General features: G+C 44.8%; 2 protein-coding genes across 3 annotated transcripts in view; one reads left to right on the top strand and one right to left on the bottom strand.

Annotated features, from left to right (window-relative positions):
• Nucleotides 1–1,930, bottom strand: part of adam10a (ADAM metallopeptidase domain 10a) — a 57,753-nt gene extending 55,823 nt beyond the window's left edge. Inside the window, exon 1 of the mRNA XM_035521087.2 lies at nt 1,769–1,930. Within this exon, the coding sequence (XP_035376980.2) occupies nt 1,769–1,835 (67 nt within the window). The 5' untranslated portion in view covers nt 1,836–1,930. The remainder of the gene's footprint in view (nt 1–1,768) is intronic.
• Nucleotides 1,931–2,492: 562 nt separating this feature from the next.
• mindy2 (MINDY lysine 48 deubiquitinase 2) overlaps nt 2,493–16,050 on the top strand; it is a 22,919-nt gene continuing 9,361 nt past the window's right edge. Inside the window, exons 1-5 of one of the 2 annotated variants that reach the window (XM_081705997.1) lie at nt 2,493–4,027; nt 5,302–5,359; nt 9,831–9,895; nt 15,054–15,212; nt 15,988–16,050. The exon at nt 15,988–16,050 is cut by the window's right edge and continues 40 nt beyond it. In XM_081705997.1, coding sequence (XP_081562123.1) covers nt 3,119–4,027; nt 5,302–5,359; nt 9,831–9,895; nt 15,054–15,212; nt 15,988–16,050 — 1,254 coding nt within the window. In that variant the 5' untranslated portion in view covers nt 2,493–3,118. The remainder of the gene's footprint in view (nt 4,028–5,301; nt 5,360–9,830; nt 9,896–15,053; nt 15,213–15,987) is intronic. The other variant, XM_035520969.2, reaches the window with a different exon arrangement.

The following is a 16,050-nucleotide window of genomic DNA, read 5'->3' as shown; positions in this document are numbered from 1 at the left end:
TGAAGTCGCTGAAAAGTTTCCAATCCCTGAGCTTCCCCTGGCTAGCATGTTTCCTGACAGCCTCGTGCATGGCCACCAGCTCCACAAACCTGCTCTACCAGAGCACTAACAATATGCAGAGCCTGTATTTCTTGACTAAAACCCTCAAGACATGCAGTTCAATCCAGACATGGGGGAAGTATGACCTAACAAAGTGTGTCCCCAATGTGATGGGAGCTGTAAGCAGGGTAGCTTTTGAACACTTAAATGGTCAGAGCTCTTACAGTGTGGTTGACCATTTTCACCATACTGGAGTATGAGCCAACTTATTACAAAAACATCCTATTACATTCTTTAAACAGTTATATGACACATAGACTTGGTTTGAAATATATGGCGTCCTAAAATGGAAAAAAAAAAAAAAGGCTTACAGTTTACATCACTTTGTCTAACACCATATAATCAAAGTGGGCAATTCCCAGCCATTTTACTCTTTTTTAAAATAACAACAACAGTTGAGAGAAATCCTCCAATTTAAAGAAGATTAAATAGAATGGAAAAATGAGACCTGTGTAGATGTAGTCAGTCAGATGCAAGACCACCAGCAGCAATTATGATTAAAAAAAAGTGCACCCTTGTAAAACTTGGGGTGGTAAAGTGAAGTGAACTTTGACACATCATAAGGCCTGCTGATTAAGAAAGAGAAACACTGGAAAAAACGACTCGCCCTGTTCTACATCCTGCCTCATGTTGATATGACTTGCGCGTTTTCGCTTCAACTTGCACGAGTTGCAATACAGCAAAACCAACAACGTCGTGATGGTGAGAAACCTTTTGGGGAGAGTCATTATTGACTTATACTGACTACGTGATTGCCGACACTTCCTGCATTGTAGGAAAATGCGTAAGCTATAAGGACGACTGCAAGAAAATTAGGACACAGCAAAGTGACAACAGTTGCAAGTCTCTTAGTAGGTCGCTGAGGTAAAAAAAAAAAACGCGGAAAGAAGTCGGACTCCAGTTAATGACAACCCACTCCCACATTATCCTGAAGTCAAGTTTCGGCTTGCCCTGTCCGACACTGTAATGCTAACTACTTATATAGCTATCCAGCTATATAACTAGACGAAGTAACTAGACGTTTATAACGGTTATTTCAAAAACGCAGTCTGTCTGTTTTCGTTCTTTCCGTGGTTCGGGAGCCAGTCAAGGGTCAAACAAGCGCACTATCAGTCCAGGGCAAAAACCTGCTTCACTCCAGACTGAGAGAACGCATTTTTCTCTCTGACGCCGTCATCGAGCCTCTTCGTTGATAACCTTTCTTTGTGACCATTTCGGGTTTTTGACACATTTCTGAAATTTGTCATTAGCTGGTTGAATGACTTTCAAATAAGTTTTGGTAATCAGCATAATAATGTTTTTGTTAGTTTCTTTGTTGAAATGCCGTGTAAGATGTTACGCTCGAACTTAGGGTAGCCAGCTAGCTGGTTTTAGTTGACAGCTGGCACATAATAGCTTCTTTACTTTTGCCAAACTACTCTAATCCAATTCGGAGGTGAGAACACGAGATATTTTATTCAAGACAGTGCGCTTTATGTAACTGTTATCAAGCAACTACCTTTCTTTTAGTAGAAGATGTCCCATAGTAAGTTATTCACTTCCGCACATAACACCAACCCTAGCTAGCCTAGGCTAGCCATCTAGCTAGTCACCCCTCCCTTAACGTTACTCACTCGCTCTCTATCAACCAGACTCTTTCTGTGAAAATGTATTAAAAGCTGCGACTTACCTTTGGTATCACTTAAGAAGTAAAATATCACAAAGAGTCTGATCAAAACCATAGCGAATAAATTCATCGCTCCCACATTTACCACCGCGAAGGTTTTGTTTCGGTAAAGGCACAGTCGCTCGTGTTTACAGCGGCGGCTTATCTGCGGCCTCGCGCCGCTTGTCTCCGACCTGACGTCAAACTCGGCAGAGGGTTAAGCCCCGCCCCTTTATACAACCACTACATATTGTTTTCTTCTGTGATTTATAGCATTTATTATCATTATTATTATTATTATTATTTTAAAGTAATCAATTAAGCGTTTTGGTAGACGTATCTGTAAGAATATTTTATGCATGATTTGTATTCAGAAGCTTGAAATGATATATATAGAGAAAATAACACTGCATTCATATTCCGGTATGATATGGTGTTTTGTCTTATACTTTGAGTTAGGACTGAGTATGAAGGAATATATCAGCATATAGTATCAGTATCAGCATATAGCCACATGGAAGGGTATGACCAACACTGACGATGTTCACTGAACCTACGACAAAAACGCTCCTGGGTCCAAATCACGCGGTTCCGTTGAATACGTTTTTTGTTATATTTTTTTTTAATCTAGAACAGCTTCCCAAGTAAATGTCGCCATCGAGCGACGAATATAAGTAATGCATTAAAGAAATGAGGGAAAGGCCTCCACATTTACGTCTAAATTTAATTCCCACACACCACATGCGACCACAGGTGAACAAGTACGTTATTTCTGTCAGAGACAGGGAAAACTATTAAAATCAATACGAAGAACTAACCAGTTTACTTCAGTGCCTGAACCTCAAAGATAGTCATCACAGAGTTTAGAATTATATTTTAAACTGATTAAATAGAGAAGCTGAAAGTTGTCCCCGGTGAAACTGAATAGTGTATAATCAATAAAATAAGTTCAGCTTTGGTCCAATTTTGGACTGCTTATTCAAAATAAAGTTACATATAGTCATGATTGATGTTAAATCAAAGTATAAACACACCGATATGCCCCTGAAAAAAAGATATCGTCCTTCAAATATTATTTTAATTTGATCCAGTAATTTGCCGTGTTCATATTTTTTATGAACATGTGTAATTTGATTATTTTAAATAGGTAGTCAAAAATCGAACTGAACCTTCTTTATTATTTTTTCTTATTCATTTCTCTCAGCTGTTATGGTACCGGACAGACACCCTGCGCATGTATCAAATAAAGCTGTTCTGCTTAAAGCTCAGGCGCCTCTAAACCGGTGACGTCAGGGGCAGAGATGTCATGGCGTCGACGGAGCTGAGGCTGGGGCTGCAGTCTAGTTAAAGGCTGTCGTCGAGCTGCCATCGAAAATGGAGGAAAACGCCAACCTTCGTCGAGACACTGGCGGAAGCTCCCTGTGCACGGTTGTTTCTGGAGAAACGGGGGATATCAGGGCAGTTGGCGGAGTCAGAGTAGCGGCCGAGATGTGCAGTAAGAGAGAGCCTTCGGTCAGTACTTTGGGTAGTTGTACAACAAGCAGGACTCAAAGTGCTAATGCTAACGCGATCTCCTGCGCAGGCAGGTCAGACGTTTCTGAAATAATCGACACTCGTTCGACCGAAAACAAGATCATGCACTCGGACATTTCTTCTCAGGCGGTGCCGTCTGGTGTGGATCAGCTGAGCAATGGGATGGGACACGGCGCGTCGATTGCTGCTACCGGGAATGACGGAGACGCCACCTCAAAGTTAGTAAACATCCAAGCGAAGGGGGACCCCTCCGGCCTGATCCAGGCACCCGCTGTGGGGAGTTCAAATGTGCATAAGGATATTGTGGATTCTGTGGTTCAAGAGTCAGCGCAGCCGTCAAAGCCGACTCATTTGTGCCCGGACAGTAAAACGGCGAGCGCAAAATCGGGCACTTGTAATGCTAACGAGAACACCATTTCCGAGGGTCCCCCGAGTGGGAGTGAGCCGAGCATCGCGGCCGAGTCGCGCAGCTCCGACTCTCTGGAGTCCTTCTCCAACCTGAACTCATGCCCAAGTTCTGACCTCAACAGCGAAGGGTTGGAGGATAAGGCTCTCACCTTGGCCCTCCACAGCGAGTATGGCGCCGACGGAGCAAAGATGCCGTGTGGTAAAGACCGAGGCGCTGGCCAGTCCATATACCACATCAAGTGGATAAAGTGGAAGGACGAGAACACGCCTATCATCACCCAGAACGAGAATGGCCCGTGCCCTTTGTTGGCCATCATGAATGTCCTCCTGTTGGCCTGGAAGGTAAATTATGGCGACCTTACTGTTCAGTTTCCTATACAAATAAGTCCATCTTAGAAATTTCTAAAAATGAACCAAGCAGTTTTGTTTGTGCAGCCGGTTAGCTAGTCATCCTAGAAAGAAGAAAAATCCTCTTGCATTTTAGAAATCACAGGTATGGTCACGTAGTGTTGCTTAGTCTGCCTGCAAAAACAGAAAATTGTTAAAATATTATGCCTGAACACTTAGTAACACTTCTAGTGTATTGAACAGAAATAACTTTTATATACCCCTCTTTATTTTGAACAAACATGGAAGTTAGGTTTGTTTTGGTCATAATAATTGGAGAATCTACAATGAACAAAAGCAATAGCTTCTTACATCATTGCCAAAGTAAATAAATAATTCTGCGAGGATTTTTTTTCTTTCATTTTTCTTTCATTAACTAGTTGATACTCATAATAACAATATTAAAGTTATTATGATTATGCTTTAATTAAATATCATCACTGCAAATCATTAAATATGAAATGAAGAATTAAGCTATTGGTCTGGCTGAACAAGTTTATTTTAAATACACGGAGCTTGGAACAGTGAGGCTTACCCCCAATGGTCCTGTCTTTGTTGTCTTGTCCTCATATGGCTAACCACAAGTTCTTCTATCATTCTTTGTAGGCTCTAACCCAAAAAACATCTTCATCTCTTTAAATATTTTTTAAAAAGAAATTGGCAGAGTTTGGTGGCACAAATGAAAATGTGGTGTTCCACTCAGCTTCAGACAGCTTGTGTTCTAGCTTTTTAAAAGGCCTTTTCTCTGTTGTGCTAGCACCTTGTCGCCTGTGTGTCTATGCTAAGCAGTCTGTGCACGGTCATAAATGGGGTCGCATCCTGGATTTCAGCCTTGAACTCATTTGAATTATAAAGATACCATTTAATTACCCTGTTTGACAGCTCGCTGGCAGGCACCAGAGTCTCTGTTTGAGTCTTCATTTTTTAATCTTCAAAACGAGACTTCACATCGCTCAGCCCTGAAACTCCATTTGAAAAGCCACCGCCGTCTATGGAAATGATTGCCACATTGAGGACATATTTTGAGTGGAGTAGTGTGGTCGGAACAAGGGCTGGTCTGTTTCATGTAGCCCGTGAGTGCGGATGCAGCTGTTCCCTGGGGCTCTGACTTGCTGCCGTGAGCTGTACAGGTGCACCTTTTGAGAACGTAAGCCAAACACGGGATTGGGAGATCTTGTTTGCAGACCCGCTTCTCACCTTTAACGCGTTTTCACACTTTTTATCTGCAGGTCAAGCTTCCCCCAATGATGGAGATCATCACAGCAGAGCAGCTAATGGAGTATCTAGGTAAATATTAGTGAAATTGTAGTCATTCTGTCTGTAGTTCTTATTTTTACCTTATGCTACTTTTATGATTGGTTAAAAGCAATAGTCACAGGTCTTAAGTATACATGTACTGCCATAAGGACATTGCTATTGAATTGGGAGTAGCACAGATGTTGAACCAACTCTCAAAATTGTCTGGAGGTTCCTTTCACTAATCACTAGTTTGTCCTTGGGGACCTAATTTTGGCTCTGCGGTTATCAGAATTATGGGATAGTGTCTTGAAAGCACAGTAGGACTGCATGTGACATGAAAAGAGGTGTTTTGTGACCATAAGAATCCAAATCTTTATGTATGAAGTGTAGTAGAGCTGCATAATTTGAAGGGAAATAAATCACATTCTTTTGACTAACATTATTTACATTAAGTGGCTCATTTAAATGTCATAATTCCTCAGAGCACCCAGTTTGGATTGTTTCAGGTTAGGATACTCACAGGAATCGATAAAAGTGTGATTTTTATTAGATGATTTATATACAAATTGCTGTCATTTGTGAGATTGCAAAGGCTAGTAATAATGATTAACAAACAATACCATGAAGCCTTAAAGTGTAGCTTTGCGCTCCCTTCTCCACCCTATGGCACAAGCTTAAAGTTTCTCATCAGTTAAAATTACCAGTGGTTTAAATGGCCCCGTCGGCATCTCAGTCTGATGTAGCTGTGAGTATAGCAACATATGGTGAGCTGTGGTGAAACCAAAGTGTTTTGCGTTTGTGATTCAGTCTCCATTGTTGTTACTGTTCAGAGGCTGTAGTTTGCTGCAGTGCCAGCTGTAACGATTCCTGGCAGGGCGACGGTATTCATTTACTCAAGCCGAGGGAGACGGCACCTCCCAGTCGCCTCCCAATCATCTCCCCGAGACAGGTGCTGGAGCTTCAACCCAGTGTGAACTGAAGTGGCTCGTGGTCAGGTGTTGATGCGCCACGCCAAGTCAGGGGAATACCCAAGGGCCCACCCCCTTCATTAACGCCAGAGGAAAGCTAATACCCTTTTGCATCTTCCACCCCACTTTACCCCCCAGGCCCCGGGACAGCGCCCTTGCCATAACATGGGGCAGGGAGATGAGGAGTAAGGTGTTTTGTTACATACATCGTAGAGAGGGAGGGACGCCAGCGTCACGGTTTTTAAGGTCTCTCCGGTTTACATCTGACCCTGGTGGCGTGGTTTGCTCTGGAACCCATGGCTCTTTAGGTTACTTAGCGTACGGACGCTTGAATTCATGTAATGAAAATCCGTTGGTGTTGCTGTTACAAGTGAGAAATATGAAGTACACCAGCTGCTGAGTTATGTGACGGCTTGGAAGTCTTGAAAGGGGTCCAGATTAGTCATGCCGAGCTGGTTTGGAGTCAGAGAGGGAGAGAGAGACTTGTATTCATTATAATCAGATGTTTGTTCTAGTGCTCTGTGATGGTGAATGTAATAGTAAGCAGTAATGATTTGCATTCAGCGCACAGCTAAAATCAGAAACAGTGTAGTAATAAAAACCATCAACGCCCCCATTCTCAGACATCATAATACACTATTAAACACACTGTGTGTCACCAGTCAACATATACTGTGGAATCATATAGATTTTAAGCCTTTGGGTTTTGTTTTTTTGTTTTTTGTTAATCTTATTACGAAATGTCATTCCAGGAAATATAGCATGCATTTTTTAAAGACGTGGCTTTATGGCTTTATGATTATTTTATGACTAAGCTTTAGTTACAATACTCATACATTCTGCAATAATGGATTAACTTGGTTCAGTTTCTGTTTGAAGTTGATCAAAGAATGCAGTTGGTTGCCACAACATGCACAGCAAATGAATGCTTGACCCCCAACAGTAAGCCCACGTCTTAATGTCTCTCAGCCTGTTTTATTTGCTAGATAGAAATCACTGACTTGCGTTTAAAATGCCATTCCATCGAGGGCTGGTTTTAGTTCCACACAGGCTGCACCCAGGCGATGCTGTCGTCCCAGCAGTGTTGTCGCCCTAAGTGATGCTGTCGCCAAGAAACCAAGGCTGTGTTCGATTAAATGGCGAACTGGAAACTCGGTAACTCGTGTTGTGAAATTGCACTCTGAGGCCCAGAAAAAGAAAAGGATCTTAGCACCTCCATAATTGTGTCAGTGTCAGAAGCCAAGCTCAGACTCGCAGTCCACATGACCTCGTTGCAGAGCCCATGACGTCAGGGTCCACAGAGCACAAGGCATGCGCGTGGCTCCCTTAAACAGAATCAGGCCTTAAACAGCCCAGCCTTGGGTCAGGAGGTTAGGAGGCCTGCGTCACACTGCTGGACCTGGATCACCATCCTGCTGGAGCCTTAAGGTCAGACTCGGGTGTTTTCATAAGGGAACGTGGCCTGCTGACATTTCGCAGTCACGCTCCAAGTTGCATTACAGGTTATAAAGAGGCCGGTGTCTCCATGGTCATCCAACCCCTTCCCTGGACGGGGTGTCGTCCCGAAATCCCCAGTAAGCTAGTCACAGTAGATGGAGAGTCCAATCGTACTCGCCCTGCTTGCTTAGGAAGGTGTATTCTCTGTCCCCTTCATAATGACCAAGGGCCGCCCGAGGAGGACGACCTCTTGTCGTGTGCGTTCTACGGTCGCTTGAATGTCCCCATGCTATTCTGCCTCATCTGAAGTTCACCCGCTGTTACTGGAAGCCATGGAGGAATATCCTGTTTGTGGTAGCTTTCAAAAAAAAAACAGCAGCAGTCCACTTTAGGATGAATGGATGGGGTGAGACAGGAAAGAGAGAGATGCAGAAAGACAGAGAGATTGGCAGGAGAGGGAGATGGAGGGCATAGGTGGAAGGGGCGTGGCTTGGAATGTTTGGATTTTTTGAACAGGGAGGTTCGGCCAGGCCTTCATTCCTGACCATGCGCAGAGGAAGCTGAAACATGCAGAATGTTCCCCAGCTCTGCACTTGTCTGCCTCACCCCGGGAAGGCTCAGAACGTTCCTCTCTGTCTGTTCAGTGGAATGTCGGGATAAGAATGAAGGCTATGTGTAATGCTTTTAAGAAGCTGTTTAAGGATTAACGAGTTTGCTGTAATGGTCTTCCCGTTTCTCATGGTGGGTGCAGCACCAGAGTTGATGTTTTGGGTCTGGATTTATAGTGTCGCGTGTACACAGCTGCTCAACTAGTGCTCTTTATGGCAACAAATGTCTCTGGCTTAATTTGAAAAATTGAAAGGGTCGAAGATTTTCCATTCGCTGCCGTTTTCAGAATATGCATTGCATTATTCATTTGCATTACACAAGTTAATGCAGCAACCCACAAAAAAAGCAATACAAGAGATTGCTTGTTTGTGTGTGTGTGTGTGTTTTTCAAGACAGAAGCCTTTTTTTTTTTTTTTTTGGGTTTCTCTGACACTGACTTTTTGTGGCTTCCAGAGCAAGAAAAATCGTCTGATTATGATTTTGAGAAAGAGTGACTGACGGAAAGCAGCAGTCTGTAGTGCAGCTACCTGGCCAGACGTTACACCAGCATTTAATAGCGAATGTGAATCGATAGGAAAAGCCCTGCTGCAGAGGGTTCGCTACACTGTGTTCACATTTTGATTTAGTAGTCAATGCCACCTTCCTGTGGCCCTGTATTCAGGGGACAGGGTGTGCGTGGGTGTGTTTGGGTGAGAGCATGCATGCTTGAGTGCACGAGTATGTGTGTGAGTGCATGCGTCTTGGTGCACGTGTGAGTGAGTACAATACTAATCGGATGCCTTGCGGCTGAGCTTGGTCAAGTGACAGAGGTCAGGTGGAGCGGAAGCAGCCTGCCAGACTTGAGGCCTTAGCCTCAGGAGAGGAAAATGCGTCGCAGAGGAGCCTCCATGCCTTGTAATCACACATGACCGTTTACATGACCCCTAGTTGACCCCTAGCTGCCACCGGTCTGCGTCTCTGCCTTCAGTGCCTTAACTGCTCTCTGCTTTCGTTATCCAGCCAGTGGACATTTTAGAGTTTTAGGACTCATGTCTGTGCAAGGCCCCTTTTGGAGCCTTTCCTGGGAAGCAGCTGTGGAGTAGGCGCGGTCCCGCGTGCGCCCTAGGAGTAGGCGAGGTCCCGCGCACCCTAGGAGTAGGCGAGGTCCTGCACGTGACCAGAATAAGCATGTGAAGATCTGCTGCTTGCGCGTGGCCGTTTTATTAAGCACAGGATGTCGGGAGGGGCGTGGTGATGTTCCAGCTCTAAGCGCCTGTGTTTGGGATTGAGCGCTTTGGCTCTGATGTCTTTGTTTCCTCTCCTGTGATGTGTCTATATTGGTGCAATAATGATATGCTAAATCCTCGCTCTTTGTTGTTCTCCCCCACATCTACCTCTCTCTCTTTTCCTTTCTCTATCTCCTTTTCTCTCTCGACCACGTCTCTGCCATCCCATGTCTCTCCCTCTGCCTCTCAATCCTTTTCTGTGTCTCTCTCTCTCTCTCTCCCTCCCTCCCCATACACCAGGAGACTACATCCTCGACGCCAAGCCAAAAGAGATATCAGAGGCACAGCGGCTGAATTATGAGCAGGTGAGCGGGAGGGGCTTGTCGCTGTCGCTCAAATGTGCACACGCCCTCCAGCAAAGCCCTCCAGTCTGTGTTTACAGACCCGAGACATGCGAACACGCCTGCCTGCGCGCCACTGCGCCAACTCGGAACACGAGTGCCCTGTGCGTGTGTGTGTGTGTGTGTGTGTGCGTGCGTGTGTGCGTGCGTGTGTGCGTGCGTGTGTGCGTGCGTGCGTGTGTGCGTGCGTGTGTGCGTGCGTGTGTGCGTGCGTGTGTGCGTGCGTGTGTGCGTGCGTGTGTGCGTGCGTGCACGCGCACATGAGTCAGTGTGTAGCACATTAGCAGACACGTACACACACTCACTCAAGAAGCATTTTTTGCCCTTCTGCAAACTATAGCAATTACCCAGAGTGGCCCAACCATACCTCCGAGTAAGCAGGATGATAACGGCAGGGCGTGAAGGTTGTGGAGACGTGGGAGGGGGGAAGGGCTAGTCTGTACCCTGTAGGGTGTTGTGTAATGTAACTTGGTGTGTGTCTCTTAATGCCCTGGAGGGAGTGTGCACTGTGCAGGGACGCGTGGCAGTGTACAGTGAGAGAGCAGAAGAATAGGTGAGAGGGTGGGAGGGAGAGAGATTACAGATGCTCCTAAACATGATCCAACGCTAGCTTTTCAAACTAGTTCAGATGCTTTTGCATTGTTGTACTACATATTCATGTAAGTAAATCCTTGAATTGATGACTAGAGGCAGGGAGGGAGGGAGAGACAGAGTGGGTGGTGAGCGTTCCCTCTTCTAAGCTGCTCATCCTCCTCTCCGTATTCCTCCTGTTCAGTGGAAGTCTGTTCCCCTGTGTACCTTGGGGGGTGTTATCAATGTGTGATCAATCTGTGATCATTGTAAAGTTGTTTACATGGTAAAGGTCATTTACATGGCAGTGCACATGGACATTCTCGAGGTTCACATGGAAACGATTGTGTACAAGGTGAACGTTGTGTACACAGTAAAAATGTTAGTTTGGTTCACTCTGTGTGCCAAAATGCTAATGAGACCATCCAGCGCAGCAGAGGCTGGTTGTGGGTTTCCGCTCATATGCAGTGTTTCTTTGCTTTATGGGCGAAGCCGTCAGTACTTGAGAGACCTTCCCTCCGGAAAGCCGTTGATGTCTGCTGTTTGTTTGTTATCTGCCAGGCTGTGCTGCTTGGGAGAGGGTGCCAGTTGGGGCGCTGCTTCTGTCTGTGTGTGTCTGTGTGTGTCTGTGTGTGTCTGTGTGTGTCTGTGTGTGTCTGTGTGTGTGTCTGTGTGTGTGTCTGTGTGTGTGTCTGTGTGTGTGTGTTTAGATCGGCGTGTGCGGGGGCAGAGGCGGCCTTGCTCAGCGAGCGCTGGTTCCTCTCCTGCGCCGGGAGTTATTTGGGGGCTGCATGAGGTGGCCTGGCTCTGCGCCTTTGCCTCATGCCTCGTTAGCTCCCTCGCTGGAGTGCACGGTGTGGCTGTCAGCCGTGTGCTAAGCCATTACTCTGGGCCACTCTGTCTCCGCGCACAACGGGCTCTTTTTAATCTCTAAGAGGCTCAGACTTTCTTTCCTGTAGGCTTATTTTTAGCTTTGAGCATTAATGACAACGTTTGTTTATCACTGGTGACAGTGGATGGTGGCTGGGTGTGGTTGCGTCTGTTTGGACTGTGGTAGCACTCAGCAGGGATAGGAAGTAAGACGTGTGACATCCGTCAGATGCTATCAGGCGCGTGTGTGTTTGTGGTTTTCAGATTATCCCTGAACACTGACCAAACTGTCTGATATGATTCAGTTAGAAAGAGTGACGGATTGAAAAGAGCAGGCTGTTCTGCAGCCACCTGGCCAGACGTTACACCAGCGTTTAATAGCAGATGTGAATCGATAGGAACGGCCCTGCTGCAGCGTGTTTAAATCACATTTTGATTTAGCAGTCAGTGCCACTTCCCCCTTGGCCGTGTGTGTGTGTGTGTGTGTGTGTGTGTGTGTGTGTGTGTGTGTGTGTGTGTGTGTGTGTGTGTGTGTGTGTGTGTGTGTGTGTGTGTGTGTGTGTGTGTGTGTGTGTGTGTGTGTGTGTGTGAGAGATGTCATTAGTATTCTGGCACCCAGAGTGAACAAAGCTAAGATTTTTACCGTGTACACAGCAGTTTCCATGTGATCGTTTACAATGTCCATGTGCATGACCTTTACCATGTAAACAACCTGTTTTTGTGCGTGCGCACTCAGCATACACATTCACACTTGGAGTTCAGTTCAGGTTGGGAGCTACTTGTTGGACACTGTAGTTCGTGCCCTGGTGAGAGGGAGACGTAATGTTGGAAGGGCAGCCGGTCTGGCAGGGTTACTGGGCCCAAAGAGGGCCACCCACAAGCAAGTGTGGGTGGTTGCTGGAACAGGCTTGAATGGGGCAGGTGGGGGTGGTGGGGGTTGAGCTGTTGACTCTGCTGCACCTCCGGCCTCTCTGGTGGGTGCCCAGCCTGTGCGTGCTGAATCAGCCTGGCATGGCATCCAGCGGGCCAGTGACTCCAATTTCCCAACAGCAGCAGTAAGCAGGATTTTTGTAGAGGTATCTGATGGTGCTTCTATTTCTGGATCTTTTCTGTGATTTTGTTTCATTTCATTATTTATAATTCCCTGGAGCTGTCCATATGCATGCTAATTCATATATTATAGATAAGAAGTACAGGATATTGTGAAATTATTCACGTCATCAAATCATTATGCACACACAGTTTAAATGGTGCAGTCTAAAGCTGTTACATGATAGCTGAACATGCACATGCGGTACATACAGTCAATTCTTTGTCGTGTGTGTGTGTGTGTGTGTGTGTGTGTGTGTGTGTGTGTGTGTGTGTGTGTGTGTGTGTGTGTGTGTGTGTGTGTGTGTGTGTGTGTGTGTGTGTGTGTGTGTGTGTGTGTGTGTGTGAACAAGACGGGACAAGTTGCTTGAACAAGTAACCTGACTAAAGTCCTTGGTCAAGTTGCACGTTCCAAGTGAAGTACCAAGTCCACACGTGCGAGTCCTGAGTCAAGACAGTCAAATTGTCAAGTTTAATGCTCTTTCAATATTTAACACCAACAAAGTAGCCAATGTAGTATATTAAATTGACATAAATCAGTAATTGTTTTTCACGTATATATTGAAACTCAGAAATGACCTACAAATGAGATGAGATCGGTTTGAGAAGAGCTTTAAACGATGAAGTGCATCGGATCTTCACTGTACCTACCCAGACATTTTTTGACAAGAGCAGCTAGACAAAAACAATCAACAATATAAAGGGTGCGTTGGGAGAGAGCTCCCTTCACACATTATTAGCTGGTTATTACAGTGTTTGCCCCCTTCCTGATATCTTATTTTTTTGCATGTTTCACACTTAATGTTTCAAAACATCAAACAACTTTAAATATTAGACAAAGATAACACAAGTAAACAGAAAATGCAGTTTTTAAATGAAGGTTTTTATTATTAAGGGGAAAAAAATCTAAACCTACTGTAAAACATAAACCACAGTTAATTTATCACATCTTTGGAAAGCTGAGTTCAATTTCTCTAGCCACACCCAGGCCTGATTACTACTGTTCTCAATCAAGAAATCATTTAAATAGGACCTGCCTGATACAGTGAAGTAGACCAAAAGATCCAGACAAGCTAGACAGCATGCAGCAAGCCAAAGAAATTCAGGAACAAATTAGATACAAAGTTTTGCATTTTGTGTTTATTTGTATTATCTTTGTCTAATATTTACATTTGTTTGATGATCCGAAACATTAAGTGTGACAAACATGCAAAAAAATAAGATACCAAGAAGGGGGCAAACTCTTTTTTTTTTTTTTTTTTTTTTTTTTTAATCCAACTAGCTAATTATTTAGGTAAACTAACATAGGTAATATGTTACAGCCTTTCCGGTCGTTATGCAGTCTCATATGTCAAAGTTTGATGATGTTGCGTCCGACTCGGTGATCTGTTTTGCATGTTGCCAGAGTCGCAAATCTTTCGTGACTCGAGCCGAACTTGAGCCCACGCTTCTGGCGTGAGGCAGATGCTGCAGTCGCTGGATGGACAGACTGTGTTGGCTAGGTGTGGGGGGAAGATTGGTGGTGTCTGGGCTGGAGACAGGAAGTGCACTTGGTTTGATGGGGCTGGCGCAAACGATGGTCACGGAGAGGACTGACGGGGTGCAGCGGTCTGCCTGACATTAGCTTGTTTGCTGTTCCTTATCGTGTGGTTACTTTCCTCACCCCTCTGCACTTGGGCGATGTTCTAGTGTGTTTGCGTTCCTGTTGAGTGTGTGGGTCTGTGTATGTGCTGTGTAGTTTATTTAGGCATTTAGACTTCACTGTAAATGCTGCCCCATTCTCTCACTCTTCCACTTTTCTCTCAAAATATTGCTGCATGAAATTCTGTGCGATCCGTTGGTCATTTGCTAAAAGCGTTTGTACCAACACCTCGGGTTTATCATACGCAGGTACAGCTACGCACCGTACATGTAGTCTACCTAACACTACCAGACGCGCTGCTCCGCTGAGGCTCCAGCGCTTCCATGCACCAGAAGAAGCGAACAAACTCATTTTCCACAGCATATTACAGAATACCTATGGATTTGGATGGGATTAAAATAACCGGGTTTTTTTGGGTTGTTTTTTTTTTTTTTTTTTACTGGTCATTTATAGTAGGTAAAGGGCGCCTGAATTTTTACCTACGCAGGAACTCACAGTCCGTACAAACGACTGACATGGCATATCGGGGCGGCACTAAAATCACTGCGGAAAGGGAGTCGTGGCTACATTACCCCACCTCCCCACGTAAAACGAATTCCGTCCGAATAGGGCTCAGTGAGCCTTACTGGCAGCACCGTGTTTAGACTGAGGGTACCACTGAAGAGACAAAAATAACGGCAGTTATTTGTCAGTTTCCGGTAGAAAGCTGTTTTTAAAGAGAAAACAGACGGAGAAAAAGACAGACATGTGTAACCATCCAACCATTTCAAATACAATAAGTTTAAAGAGGAAAGGGGGAGACGACACTGGTTCTGCTGTTTCCTGTTCTGAGCCCCCTCTTATACAGTGCCTCCCTCCCTCTCTCTCTCTCTCTCTCTCTCTCTCTCTCTCTCTCTCTCTCTCTCTCTCTCTCTCTCTCTCTCTCTCTCTCTCTCCTCTCTCTCTCTCTAGAACATGAGTGATGCGATGGCAGTCCTGCACAAGCTGCAGACTGGTTTGGACGTGAACGTGAAGTTTACGGGTGTACGGGTGTTCGAGTACACACCGGAGTGCATCGTCTTTGACCTGCTCGACATCCCGCTCTATCACGGCTGGCTCGTCGATCCCCAGGTGCCTGACCCCTCTGCTCCAGCCACAGATGGCAGCTTGTCCGAAAAACAGAATGTTTCTGTCCAAAACGAGCAAGCAAACAAAACTAAAACCGAGTGTAGGTGTTGCACAAAGGGTGTCACCAGCGCTGTGATGTCATCTGAACCCAGCGTTTGCTGGAGGCAGTTGGGGAAACGAGGGTGGTTTTGTTTTTTAATTATTCTTGTTTTTGTGTTATTTCTTTCCATTGATTACACTGGAAAATGTTGTGGGTTTTTTTGTGGGGTTTTTTTCATTATTTTTTCATTACACATTTTTAATTTTTTTCACAAATTAAAATATGTGCAACTTTATAGTACGTTTTATGCAAATCTGTTTTTATCATTTTTCTGTCAGGCCTGGTTATTAAGTTAAAGGGCTTTTAAATGTTATAAATATATATTACTAAGTCTGTTATTACACTTGTATTATATACAAACTTCTGAAAATGCTTGTGTCTATTTGCTTATATTTGGACTCAGGAACACCCCTCTTCTAGCACATAGACTAGCTCCACATTCCCTTGTTCCACTTCCCTTATTATACATGATGACATGGGAATAGAGTGAGAGAACTAAAGGCTGGGTTATTTATTTATGTATTTTATGTATCGCATGGGACAAAATCTCTTAATCATTGTTATCTAGTGTGGAATTCTGCTAATATAGAGAGTGGATCAGCATGAATTAAAGGACATATCCTCCCTTCTCTACCATTGTCTAAGAAATCTCTCTCTCTCTCTCTCTCTCTCTCGTAGATGGGGGACATGGTGAAGGCTGTGGGGAACTGCAGTTATAACCAGCTGGTTGAGAAGATCATC

Source organism: Electrophorus electricus, chromosome 23, assembly GCF_041902795.1.
Source record: "Electrophorus electricus isolate QZ-2024a chromosome 23, ASM4190279v1, whole genome shotgun sequence".
Classification (NCBI taxonomy): Eukaryota; Metazoa; Chordata; class Actinopteri; order Gymnotiformes; family Gymnotidae; genus Electrophorus; species Electrophorus electricus.
This window is presented reverse-complemented; position numbering and strand designations above follow the sequence as displayed.